This window comes from Papaver somniferum, chromosome 11 (assembly GCF_003573695.1).
Source record: "Papaver somniferum cultivar HN1 chromosome 11, ASM357369v1, whole genome shotgun sequence".
Lineage (NCBI taxonomy): Eukaryota > Viridiplantae > Streptophyta > Magnoliopsida > Ranunculales > Papaveraceae > Papaver > Papaver somniferum.
In genome coordinates this window covers 42,347,565-42,361,251 of record NC_039368.1, presented here as the reverse complement: position 1 = coordinate 42,361,251, position 13,687 = coordinate 42,347,565, and the positions used below count along the sequence as shown (strand labels likewise).

The 13,687-nt window shown below is 38.1% G+C and overlaps 1 protein-coding gene and 1 long non-coding RNA gene across 2 annotated transcripts; one reads left to right on the top strand and one right to left on the bottom strand.

Annotated features, from left to right (window-relative positions):
• Positions 1–1,070: 1,070 nt before the first annotated feature.
• LOC113321945 lies at positions 1,071–2,800 on the bottom strand. Its single transcript, XR_003346922.1, has 3 exons — positions 2,574–2,800; positions 1,518–1,633; positions 1,071–1,405 (listed from the first exon to the last, which is right to left on the bottom strand). It is a non-coding gene; the product is annotated as an uncharacterized LOC113321945 (long non-coding RNA).
• A 321-nt stretch (positions 2,801–3,121) lies between these two features.
• LOC113323336 (PH, RCC1 and FYVE domains-containing protein 1-like) lies at positions 3,122–12,202 on the top strand. The gene is made up of 9 exons (XM_026571624.1): positions 3,122–3,897; positions 5,211–5,297; positions 5,837–5,926; positions 6,186–6,266; positions 6,451–6,645; positions 6,729–8,858; positions 9,354–9,500; positions 10,836–11,215; positions 11,623–12,202. Exons 1-9 carry the CDS (start codon positions 3,829–3,831, stop codon positions 11,744–11,746), a joined length of 3,303 nt encoding a protein of 1,100 aa, XP_026427409.1. The 5' UTR covers positions 3,122–3,828; the 3' UTR covers positions 11,747–12,202.
• Positions 12,203–13,687: the final 1,485 nt, after the last annotated feature.

Genomic DNA, 13,687 nt, shown 5'->3' with positions numbered 1-13,687 from the left:
TGAAAATCCACCATCTACAACTGCATAATTCAAAACCTTAAACTATAACCACACAATGGTTAGGTCATAGTTAGTGGCGTAAAAATCACGGCACCTTGGATAGATACAACCAAGTCCATGGCACATATTACATCTCTCATAACACCTTGGCCAGCTGCGGCCAAGTCCGCGGCATAGCATGCCAAGCTCGTAACAACTTGACCACCTGCGGCCAAGTCTGTGGATAGCTTGCGAAGCTCCTGATAACTTGGCCAGTTACGGCCAAGTCCGTGGCATAGCTTATCATGCTCATACAACTTGGCCAGTCCTTGACCAAGTCAATGACATAGCTTGCAAAACTCATAACAATTTGAACAGACCTTGGCCAAGTCCGTGGCATAGCTTTCCAAGCTCATAACACCTTGGACAACTGCGGTTAAGTCCGTGGTTTAGCTTGCCACGCTCATACAACTTGGCCAGACCTTGGCCAAGTCCGTTGAATACCTTCCATATCCCATGGGATCTTGGCTAGCCACGACAAAGTCCATAACATAGCTGATTAGCCATACTTATATCAAACAAATCATTTCCTCTAACCCGACATAATTTTTTGCGGTTAAGAGATATTATCAATAAATCCAAGAAACAAAACAAAATCAGTTAAGGAATAAGGTTTTAGAAAATTTAGAGCAAATACTGTTGTTAGCATTTCCAGTCAACCCATACAGACTGTTGTTAGCAAAGAGATGGTAGGGCTATGGGTCGCAAAACTCACACCCGAGTGGCCAGTGCTTACCGGTAAAGAGGAAAAAGACACATCTCCTCCTCCCAGCTTTTCCGAAAAAGATTTTTCGTGACCACTATTTCCATCATAATACACACGTGTTGTCCCAATCATGTGCGGGGGGGAAATCACCTTATGTTCGGCTCGGTTCTTGGCGAGACCGAGTACCTGTACCTCCCTAGTCTCGGTTCCAAAATTTTGGACCGGTACCTGTACCTTGTACCTCGGTTCTGGTACCAGTCGGTACTTTTCTAGACATATATTTTTGTCATTTTCCCAGACAATCTAAGTACCTGTTTTACCTGTTTTTCAATATATTAAGTAATATCTCAATCAAAGAACAAAGCATCAACTAATAAGTAGCAATAATACTAGCAAACCAAAGTGACAAACACACACACTAAAGTCTTGAAAATCCAGAAAAAGAACAAGTAGCAGTAGGCAGTAGCACACGAACACATACACTAAGTCTTGAAAATGAGAAAATCTGAAAAAAGAACAACTAGCAATGCAGCTAGAGCTTCAATAGCAATGACTGGACAGTGGTGGCAATGACAAATACAAAGTCTTGAATCTTGATCTTCTAATCCATGTCAGTAGCACTTGTGGTGGTGGCATTATTGTTGATAGGACCAAGTAACGCTGCAAAAACAAATAATAGCAGTTAGTAACTATTAGTCTATATCTATTACTGCCAAACACAAGTAATAATGTAATATGTATATCAATATATGTTTGTATAATTGTATGTTACCTTCTTCAAGTTCAACATCATCATCTGGTATGTAATCAGATAGAAGATCAAGTTGTATTGGCTTCCTTAGCCTGTCTCTAGTCCAATAACAAATTTCAGCAACTAATCAAGATTACCTGCAACAATACACTTGATCAAGTCAGATAAACAAATCAAGATTATCTATTCCTAAAACTTTAAGCAACACAAAACTTATTCACATTAACTTCTCAGTACCTATTGATTCTTCATTTCAATAAAATCCATTTTATTTAGACAAACATGGAGGTGATGAAATATAAGAAGATTCATGAAACATAAGAACTAACTACTTGTCATTCTTGTCCTGCTCTAACATGTAATTGCAGTTAACTATTTGGTACTTATATAGCATCATCAACAAAGTCTAACATCAGTATAATGAACCAAATCGTAATCCCAGATTGCTAATTGTAATTAGTAGGAACACCTAACCCATATTAACTTTATAAAAAAAAGTTACAAAACCACAGAATTAGAGCATCACTGCAAGTAAATGCACTTTGACAACACCAAAAAGATTGAGTAACTAACTAATTATCTACCTACTTCTAGCAATCATGTAAATTAGAAATCAGAACAATTACTAACACCCTAATTTCATTAAAAAAAAAAAGAAGTACTCAAATTACTAAAACAACACCATTACCATTCAAAGATTAGCACTAGACACTAGAAAGTGAATTAGGAACAACATAATCCAAAACAACAACAAATCTCTAACATTTTCCTTCTCTTTCTCCACTCCCTTAGATAATCTTATTGATACTTAATCCAGCTCAGTTCCTTTCTTTTCCCTTTGTCTTACCATGTGAAAGTGAAACCATAATATAATCAGACATAGCTTTCAAGATCAAAAGATTCAAAACTTCACAAAAGTAATGATTACACATCGAAGCTTTGTCTTGATTATTCACGAATCATCAACGAAAACATGATTATAATGAAAGAGAGGTACACAAATAAGAAGATGCAGATTAGAAGAAACGTTAACCTAAATTGAAAAAAAATAAATCAAAATCCGCAACATCTGATTACCTCTTAGTAAGAATTGAGACATAAACCAATATCAATCAACGAGACAGAGGAGTAATCCAACAGAGTTCTTCACTTATTCTCCTTCTCAGAGACAGAGGAGAGACGGAAAGAAAAAAAGAAACGAAATTGAGAATAGAAACCCTAGCCCTATAATGTTTGCTTATATACCACCACTTAATCCAACGGTTATTATTGATCTATCATCCCCTAAATCTGACGGCTACAACTAATCGGTACAGACGGTACGGTTCGGCACGGGACTAGGTCAGGGCCGTGTATCTGTACCTCCCTAACCTCAGTTCCTATTTTTAGGACCGGTACCTGTACCCCGTTCCTCGGTTCGGTACAAAACCAGATACGATTCCACCGGTTCCGGGACGGTCCGTCAGTCCGGCTCGGTTCCTGTGCATCCTTAGGAAGAACAATAAAAAGTGATGCTAGTGGTGTTTAGGTAATTATCCCAAACTATGTACCTTTTTAATTTTGTTCATGTTCATGTTACTTTCTAATTTTTCATTTTTCTTTTTAATATTCTGAGGTTCTTGGCTTAAGAGAAAACAAGGGTTTTATACCTTTATTGTTTTTTTTTAATTAATAATTTTGACTGATTTTTTTTTTCTCTCTCTCTATTGGATCGACCAGTGAAAGATCTCTCTCTCTTATAGAAATTCTTTGAGTTGTGTAAGTTTTCTCTGCAAAATTAGCTCTGAAACTAACAATAATATCTGATCTTTTCTAGTTATATTTTCCCCTCGATTTCCGCACATTTATACTGTTTTCGGCTCCGATTTTTTCTCTAAAAGACAGATAATCTCGAGCTTGAAAATAGTGAGGTCTTTTTTTTTCACATACTTTGAGTGAGAATCTCTCTTCGAAAACCTAATAAGGTTTTTTTCTTTTATCTTATTGGCATTTTCACTCTCTGGAGGAAGATTTCAAAGAAGTCTTGTCTGCAACAAATAATTTGGTTGGAGTTGGATTTTTTCAGGATTTCGAGAGAAGTGTTGTTTTTAGTAGTTGACTGATTAATCAGTGAGAGAGGGAGTGTATGGATTGACTGAATATTTTGATGAATCAGTGATGATTGTTTCGATTTTTGATGATAAACTGGGAGTTCTTTTGAGTACATTTTGTGAATTTGGATGGATTTTGGAGTTGTTGGATGGGCGTATGAATGGCAGGGTTTAATTTTGAGTATGGTTAATGATTTGATTCAATTAGAGTGTAAGAAATTGTTTGGTAAAGTCATTTTCTGATGTCGAGAGCAGAGAGGATGACTACGGATCCTGCTAGGGATGGTCCTGTAGAAAGAGACATTGAGCAGGTAATTAATTCCTTAATTTGTTTAATTCTTTGGTTACTTTAATGTTAAGATCGATTGAAAAGATTGATTAAACCTGGTTTTTGATTTATTGGTTAAGGATTTAGACGTTTCTAGAGATAGATGGACAACTTTTTGTTTGTATTAATGAAATGTAGTCCTAAGTTTAAATTCTCCTAGATATGATATCCTCCTTAAGATAGAAGCTTGTTTTCATTAAGGACTTATTTGAGCTAGTTTCAGATGGAGAAAGTGAGTGCAGGATATAGAAATGAAGGATTAAACTACTGAAACAGTATTTGATCATAAGGTGCCCTAATTGTAGAGCTTAATGTATATCTTTCACATCTTAGACATCAGGTATTCAGACAAATGATTACTGTACAATTCAGAAACCTTGGAGAGTATTATTATATATAACCGTTCTCTTAAAGCTTGGAATATGTTTTGCCTTGTTATAGCTTATAACAGGCATCAAGTGAAGGAAATAAGTTAGCCTATACTTTGTAGCAAAGTGCTTAAGTATATTTCAGAGTCCTTAGGAACAGGTTTGGTGAGTCTTGTAGCTCCGATGAATGTTGTTCTACTGTGTTAGAAGTCTTTTAATATCCAAGCAGCAATAGGTTAGTCACCATCAAATTAGAAATCATCTAACGAGTTTCATGCAAGAGAAGCGCTCCATGTAACTGTTGACAGTTGATGACATTGTGACAAAAACATCAAAATCTGTCGCTCCAAATAAGTGAGTTCTGAGCAAAGTCGAAATCATAGTATTGTACTTGGAATTTATGGTCAGAAATGCTAAAAAAGCACCAGGACTCGTGATAGACTTGCCAGATCATTCAATGAGGGACCTAACCATCAAGGACATTTTTTCTTCTTTTTTCCTCAATGGTTTTGCTATAGAAACTTGCAGAGTTCTTTCCTTTTAATTTATCTTTTGTTTTTATGGTATTTTTTTTTTGTCCGCCTACAAAGCCGTGGCCATAATAATATAATGATTTGAAGGTTGATTGTTCTTCTTAGTGAAATTATTTACAATATTCCTCTCAGCTGTTGGCGATATTGAGAAAATTCTTGTTTTGGACAATCTTTAAACATCACTTGTCAAAAGAAAAGAATATCCGTGTTCGGTTTTTAAAAGACCCTTTTTCCATAGTATTAGTTGATTTATCATTTTCAACTCCGGCATCTGCATTGCCTTTCTATTATTTTTATTGTGAATTTCTGTTCTCATGCTTTTATTACTTCTATTTGAACTAGTAGTATAAGCAAATATAAGTTTAATTGTACTTATTGACTTGTTCTTACCTTAGGCCATCACTGCTCTGAAGAAAGGAGCATATTTGCTCAAGTATGGACGTCGAGGGAAACCAAAGTTCTGTCCCTTCAGATTGGCAAATGTAAGTTTCACATCATTTTAAGATATACATTTTCTTCAGTTAGATCTTCCACAATGCAATGTCTAAGCTGTTCTAATACGGTTGACTATGATAGCTGGTAGAGCAGATTTTGTTGAGCATTTTGAATTTGAAGTAATCGTCTTTGTGTATCATTTACCATTATTTTCTATACCTACATACTAGGTATTATGCTTCCATATGAGTGTCTTGTGCATTTCTGAACACATGAGACGAGTGTGTATGTCATGCAATATGAAATTACTTGTTCTAGTAATTTGTTCCTCTAACTTTATGTAAGTCTTATGTGTTTATCATCCAAAGATGAACTCGAAGCTTGTTCTGCTTGGTGAAAGCTATCGAGGTTTGTTTTGTCCAAAATGTTCTGAGTCTCAATAATTTAACACGTGGCATGTTGGTGTATGATATCTCTAAGACTCATTGTATATTTTTGGGTTGTCGATGACTATAATTTCTGTGCAGGGTAATCCTGATACAACTAAGTACTTTTGTAAGATGCCCTGACACATCCTTTATTTCAGGACGAATCTGTTCTATTGTGGTTTTCCGGGAAAGAGGAGAAACAACTTAGACTCAGCCATGTATCTAGAATTGTACCTGGGCAACGCACAGTAAGCATTTCAAGTCATGATCACCACAATTTTTTTACATCTTTTATTTGTAATTTTGGGTATTCATGCAATGTGATGTCTGAGAGTCTCAGACTGAGCCAATTAATTTCACAGAAAAGAGCTCTCTTGGTTAGTAGTATGGGTGCACTTCAGTTTCATATACAGACCCGGTATAAGTGTAGATCGTCAAATCTTTAGCTTGTTTCCCTCCTTCTTGTGATATCCAAAATCTGATCATATGCTTGTTTAATTTCTGTAGGCAATTTTTCAGAGGTATCCTCGGCCTGAGAAAGAATACCAGTCATTTTCTCTTATATATAATGACAGGTCACTCGATTTGGTATGTATTACTCCTTAGCCTGTCACCTCATATTACTTGTTTAAAAGTCAGTGCACTTAGCCTCAAAAGTACCACATCAGCTGCTTTGAGCAAGAACAGTTTTTTGGTCATCTATCCAATTCTTTTAATAGTATTACTATTTATATTTTTTAATCATTTGTCACCTTTGCTCTTCTGGCACCAGATTTGCAAGGATAAAGATGAAGCTGAAGTTTGGTTTGTTGGTCTAAAAGCATTGATCTCTCGTGGACATCACCGGAAGTGGAGGACAGAATCCAGAAGTGAAGGATTTTCATCTGAAGCAAATAGTCCTAGAACATACACCCGAAGAAGTTCCCCTTTGAGTTCCCCGTTTGGTAGCGGTGGAGACTTACAAAAGGTTTGTGGTTATTTTATCCACTCCGTCTGACTCTAGTTAGTTAAGAGTAGTAATTATGATAGTCCTCCTATATGTTTATCCAGGACGGTGGAGATCCTCTTCGTCTACACAGTCCTTATGGGAGCCCTCCTAAAAACGGCCTAGATAAGGCATATTCAGATGTGGTATTATATGCTGCACCTCCTAGGGGATTCTTTCCCGCAGATTCCGCCAGTACGTCGGTCCATTCACTGTCATCAGGCTCAGATAGCATGAATGGTCACATGAAAGTCAATGCAATGGATGCTTTTAGAGTAAGCCTTTCCAGTGCTGTCAGCTCATCAAGCCAAGGTTCAGGTCATGATGATGGGGAGGCTTTAGGGGATGTTTTCATTTGGGGCGAGGGTACCGGAGATGGTGTCCTTGGTGGTAGCCTTTATAGAGGTGGAAGTTCAGGTATTAAAATGGATTCACTTTTACCTAAAGCTTTGGAGTCTGCGGTGGTGCTTGATGTGCAGAACATAGCTTGTGGTGGACGACATGCAGCTTTAGTAACTAAGCAAGGGGAGATTTTTTCTTGGGGGGAGGAATCAGGTGGCAGGCTAGGACACGGTGTTGATTCTGATGTGTCACACCCGAAGCTTATTGATTCTCTTGGCAATACAAATATCGAACTTGTAGCTTGTGGAGAATTCCATACTTGTGCAGTAACACTCTCTGGGGATCTGTATACATGGGGGGACGGTACTTACAACTTTGGGCTTCTAGGACACGGGAATGAAGTGAGTCACTGGGTTCCGAAAAGACTTAATGGACCTTTAGAGGGTATACATGTTTCATCCATTGCTTGTGGACCTTGGCATACAGCTGTTGTAACTTCCGCTGGGCAATTATTTACATTTGGGGATGGAACATTTGGTGTTCTGGGCCACGGAGATCGGAAAAGTGTATCAAAACCTAGGGAAGTGGAATCCCTGAAGGGGCTCCGGACCGTACGAGCTGCTTGTGGTGTTTGGCACACTGCTGCAGTTGTAGAAGTTATGGTAGGAAGTTCCAGTTCTAGCAACTGCTCTTCAGGAAAGCTGTTTACCTGGGGAGATGGTGATAAAGGTCGACTTGGTCATGGTGATAAGGAATCAAAGCTTGTGCCTACTTGTGTTGCTGCACTGGTGGAGCCCAACTTTTGTCAAGTAGCCTGTGGGCACAGCATGACAGTTGCTCTTACAACTGCTGGCCATGTCTATACTATGGGTAGTCCAGTTTATGGCCAGCTAGGAAATCCCCAAGCTGATGGGAAGCTCCCTACTCGTGTGGAAGGAAAGCTTCTGAAGAATTTTGTGGAGGAGATAGCTTCAGGTGCTTATCATGTTGCAGTTTTGACGTCAAGAACTGAAGTTTATACTTGGGGAAAAGGAGCTAATGGTAGATTAGGTCACGGGGATACAGAAGATAAGAACTCCCCATCATTGGTTGAAGCTTTGAAAGACAAACAGGTCAAGAGTATTGCTTGTGGCTCTAAGTTTACTGCAGCTATCTGTCTTCATAAGTGGGTGTCTGGTGTTGATCAGTCTATGTGCTCTGGCTGCCGTCTTCCGTTCAATTTCAAAAGGAAACGACATAATTGCTATAACTGTGGGCTTGTTTTCTGCCATTCATGCAGCAACAAAAAATCTCTTAAGGCTTCGATGGCACCAAATCCAAACAAACCATACCGTGTCTGTGATAATTGCTTCGGTAAACTAAGGAAATCCATAGAAACAGATTCTTCATTTCACTTATCTGTTAATAGAAGAGGAAGTATGAGTAGTCTAACAGAAGTGGTTGAGAAGGATGAAAAGCTAGACAATCGATCTCACGTGCAGCTTAATAGATTTTCTTCAATGGAATCCTTTAAGCAAGTAGAAAGCAGATCTTCCAAAAGAAACAAGAAATTAGAATTTAATAGTAGTCGTGTTTCACCTATTTCAAATGGAAGCTCTCAGTGGGGAGCACTTAATATATCTAAATCATTGAATCCTGTTTTTGGGTCATCTAAGAAATTTTTCTCAGCTTCTGTTCCTGGGTCGAGAATTGCATCACGCGCAACATCACCCATATCAAGAAGGGCAAGTCCACCTCGTTCAACAACACCTACACCAACTCTTGGAGGATTGACTTCTCCAAAAATTGTTGTGAATGATCCTAAAAGAACAAATGATAGCTTGAGCCAGGATATCATGCAATTAAGAGCACAGGTATATAAGAATTTCTTTTAACGAAGTTATATATTTGAAGACTTTATTCACTTTATTTGAGTTGCGTGCTCTCTTCAATTTGCAAACGGATGCTGGGTGTCATCGCTGATAAAGAAGCATTAAGATTTTTCTGTTTGCTATCTACTTAATAAATTTTCTCTTTTTGTTTCGCTTGTAAATGGGACAGTTAAGAAACACGATGGGTAGAAAATTGTTATCCTTGAGGCACCTGGTCATGCATGTAGAGAACCCATACACAAACGTTATTCCTTGGATGACGGTGGCTGTTATTTGTAGAGAATGATATTCCTACCCTTATTCAGACCACCTTTAAAGTGATATTTTAAAAGCTGAGATTGTATACCTGCAGCCTACTGGACTCTCATTCATGCTGTATATAGGATCTCATTCTTTGATAGGTCAACACTGGTCAAAAATGGTGCGCAGATAGTAGGCAGTATATATGCAGTGCAGCTGACCAACCTTACTTTGCAGGTGGAATCTCTAACTCATAAAGCGCAACTTCAAGAAGTTGAGCTCGAAAGAACAACAAAGCAGCTGAAGGAAGCAATAGCAATTGCAGGGGAAGAAACTGCAAAATGCAAAGCAGCCAAGGAAGTGATTAAGTCGCTTACTGCCCAGGTAAGATGAAAATTATGCTATTCTTGTTGACAGCATTTCTTACTCTCTAATTTATACGGACTATTTTTATCTTATGGTCTTCTTGTTTATTGCTTGTGGAGTATTACTAAATTTGTTCATCAGTTTCCGTGTTCTTTATGGATTGTGATGGCGTTATGGTTTGTTGCAAATATGTTTTACGTGTACCCTTAAATTACAGTTATCTTGTTATAGCATTTTGCTTCTGTTTTAACTTTGGTTTCATAATTTTGCGGTCATCTTTTTTTGTTGTGAATAAAAACAGCACTATTAGAGACGACAATAATCTTAGACTGCTGTGAGACTAGGTTTCTTACAGGAGGTTGGTAACTTAGATAATGAGGTTCGTCAGTAATAAGAACAGCATCAGTTACTTGATACCTTAATCTAATTTCTGTTAATGTAGCTCAAAAAAGAAAATATTAACAGGAATTGACTATTATTTGGTGGAGGTGTTGAGAGTGGTTGTTTTATGGCTTACCCAATGCCAGATTTCTCTTTACCTGTAGAGAGTGGAACTTCGTCTCAGTGAGCAGCAAGTAAAACTTGTAAAAATGACTAAATCCTTATGCTGTTACTATGAAGAAATCGGGTCTAGCAATTTTCATGCTTCGAAGATATGATAATTCTTTTTCTGTACCAATCCAAAGCAGAGTAGTCGTATATTAAACTAGCTATATATTTTGCAATTTTGTGGTACATAATGGCCTTGTGACAGTTTTTGTCCTTAGTAGCAAAAGGTTAAAATTGTTGAGAGACGATGGACTCGTGTTTTTAGGGCAGAGTTGTATGGCTCGGTGTCCGGTGTAAAATCAGCTTATACCTAGACTAGTCACATAAGTATTTATATGTATATTATAGGAATGCCATACAGAAATAATTAACAAAAACTACTAGTATTATCTTATTCTGTAGCCTCTAGAATACTAGGTAAACAGAGGACTATGAGAAGTAGATGATTTCCATCTACTAATATGTATTATGTACAAAAATGATTTGAATCTACTAAATTTATTGTATATGCATATACATATGTATCTAGGTTAGGGTTTCAGAGTGTTATCTGCTATAAGTTACATAATTTAAACGGCAAAGAAGTTACATAATCTAAACGGCAAAGATTTGGAAAATATTTGAATTTCCTTTTTTTTTTTTAAATAAAATAAATACCAGTGTAGGCGCCCAGATCACTGACGCCTTGGCCTGGGTGCCCCTAAAGGCATCGCTGGCGCTCCCCTTTGGCGTTCTTTTTGATGTATAAGTATCTGCTTATTCTGATTACGGATACCTTTCTCTTACTATTCGATTGCTTTTCAGTTGAAGGACATGGCTGAGAGGTTGCCTATCGGAGCAATGCGGAATCCTAAATCACCAACCATTGGTTCCATTTGTTCTACTCCTATCTCTAGTGATATGTCTGCTGCAACACTTGATCAACTAAGCAGCCCTGTGACTATCCATGAACTAGATTCAAATGGATTGAACAACTTGGTTCTTTCAAGTGGGCCAACAACCAGTACACGCAATTCAAATCACAACAGACTGGGTCCCTCTGAAGCTACTAGGAATGGGACCAGAACAGCTGAAGGAGAGGTCAGCCAAGAGACAGAGTGGGTTGAGCAAGACGAGGCCGGTGTGTACATTACGCTTACATCTTTACCAGGGGGTGTCAAAGACCTTAAGCGAGTCCGCTTCAGGTACACCATATTTATTCTCTATGTTCTTAGTTCTTACTTCCATCTGTGGCACTCGTCCTGATACCAGATTGTTAAAAATCGTAACCAGCACTTATTTAGTGATGGACTTTCTAGTTCTTTCTGGTCCCGATATACTCAAAATTTTCAGAAGGTGGTATGTAAGGTAAACTGATTACCAAGAGCCGCAACTGCTTACGTGGTAGTTCCTATTCTGATACTGAAATATGAAGCCGAACCAGGAATCTGTTTTGGTTCACTTTTGTCCTGGCTACACTGATGTATCCACCTGAACAAAACAAAGCTTTCTTGTTTCTCCTGTTTTATAGCACTAGCTGAGATGACAGTTTATTTGTGTAGATGTAAATTATCAGCAATATGTTTTTATAACTAATAATATTTGAATGCAGTCGGAGGCGGTTTAGTGAGAAACAAGCCGAACAATGGTGGGCAGAGAATCGAGCCAGGGTGTATGAGCAATACAATGTCCGCATGGTAGACAAGTCTAGCATTGGCATCGGAAGTGAGGCTTAGCCCTTCGCCACATGTAAAAAGCAAAAGAGGGTAAATCCAGAGTTCAGTTTCTACATCATGGGAAATCCATGCTGGTCCATTCAAAATGGTAATCGCTTTCATCTTATAATACAAAGGTGGGAAGAGTAAGCAAATAAGCACTGGTCAATATAAGAGAAGAAAAATAGAGGATTAATTGTTGCTAATATTTTTTTTCCCCTTTTTCTCTGCATAACAAAAGTATGCTAAAGTGTGTAGAAAAGTGTGGAGTGGGTCGAGGGTGTGAGGATTGTAAATTCTTAGTAGGTTACTCTGCTTTTCGTTCATTGCAGCTTCCTTGTAAATTCTCAAGCAAATGCTCGATGAGAGGTACCTTTTTTCTCTTCTCTCTAATTTTCCCCTTGCCAATCTCGATTTTTTTTCTTCTTAAAAACTCAGATGATTTTAATTGATGATTGTTCACATCTTTGTCTTGAATCTCTTTTTGATGCTGAGAAGGGATTATATCTTTCTTCTCCAGTCTTATCTAATGTACTCAATCTCTCTAAAAAAACAACTCTGTTTGTCTGTCTATTCTCCTCCAATTGGCCTTTCATATACCCACATTAGCAATTTGGTAGGAATCTTTTGGCTGAACTAGTTTTTCCACATTTTTCACTTCTGTGGGGAAGAATTCTTTTTGAAGTTAACCAATTTTTTCTTATTTTTTTTAAAGCATGAGATTGTATTAAAACTAATCTTATCCGAGGAGTATCTGTTGCAATTTGATTGATGCAAGATGGGATTGTCAAATCAAGGTTGAAAGGCTCTCGAACTCTCCCCAACTGGCTGTTGCAAGGTTCGCCAGTTCGTCTGCGATTTGATTACATGCCTTGTAGATGTGCGTGATGATGCGTCAGGTGATTTGACCTGTTATCAGCTTGGTTTTCGAGACCATACCCGAAATGTACCAAGGCGGTTCGGAGTCTGAAGTTAAGAATCGAAGGAGGTTCAACCTTGATCTTTTGCTGTCCTAGACAGTATGAGCATGCCCAACATTCGGCTGTCAAGGTATTGGTGACTCCCAGTCCTACCTTTATCAGGGTGTTAGCAGACGTACCCCTGCGAATGACATGTCATCCGTGTTGATCTTGATCCATCTCAAATTAGATTGTCCAGCCTACCAGGAATGCAGTGAACGCCCATGTTCTAATCCCGAGGTTTGATAGAAGCTGGCATTCTAGGTAACATGGAAGGGAAGTTCGTGTATGCCTAGGAGAAAATTGAAGACTGAGAGCCATATATATAAGATTTCAAACCAATATCATTAGAGTAAGGCCAAGCACTATGGTACCCCATTTTCCTTCCCTATCCCTCATTTGTAGGGAAAAACCCAAATTGGCAAACACTATGGTCTTCCATATCCCTATAAATGTACAGAAATCCATTCCCTTCCCTATTAGGTGGATCACATCTGATCCGGATAGTAGGGAAGGGAAATGAGATGGATACTCAGTTCCCGTCAAAATTTCTGCTTTACGGAAACTTAGTATCCGTAGCACATTTGACGGTAACTGAGTTTCCATATCCGTAAATTTATTTGTTTGGCCTTTTTTCTTTATACCTCTCTCACACCCCATCCTAACCGTCCATCATTCATAACGGCTCTATCCTCTCCACCATCGGATCACAACGGTCATATTTTCAAAAACTTCTCAAAAATCCTCTATAAATACTGAAAAGCGGGGGTCTAACAACCACACTCAATATTTCGTTCGACAATCTGAAGAGACAAACTCCAATATACTTTCAAGAGAATCAACTAGACAGTCAGACTCAATCTATAGAAAAGTATATCAAAGAGTTATATCTCAATTTCTCAATTCAATCTGCAATCAAACAAATAGGAATTTGCGAGTCCGATTGAATAAGAGAAATAACTTGGACGGTATCACTAACCAATATCCAAGTGTCAATCAATTC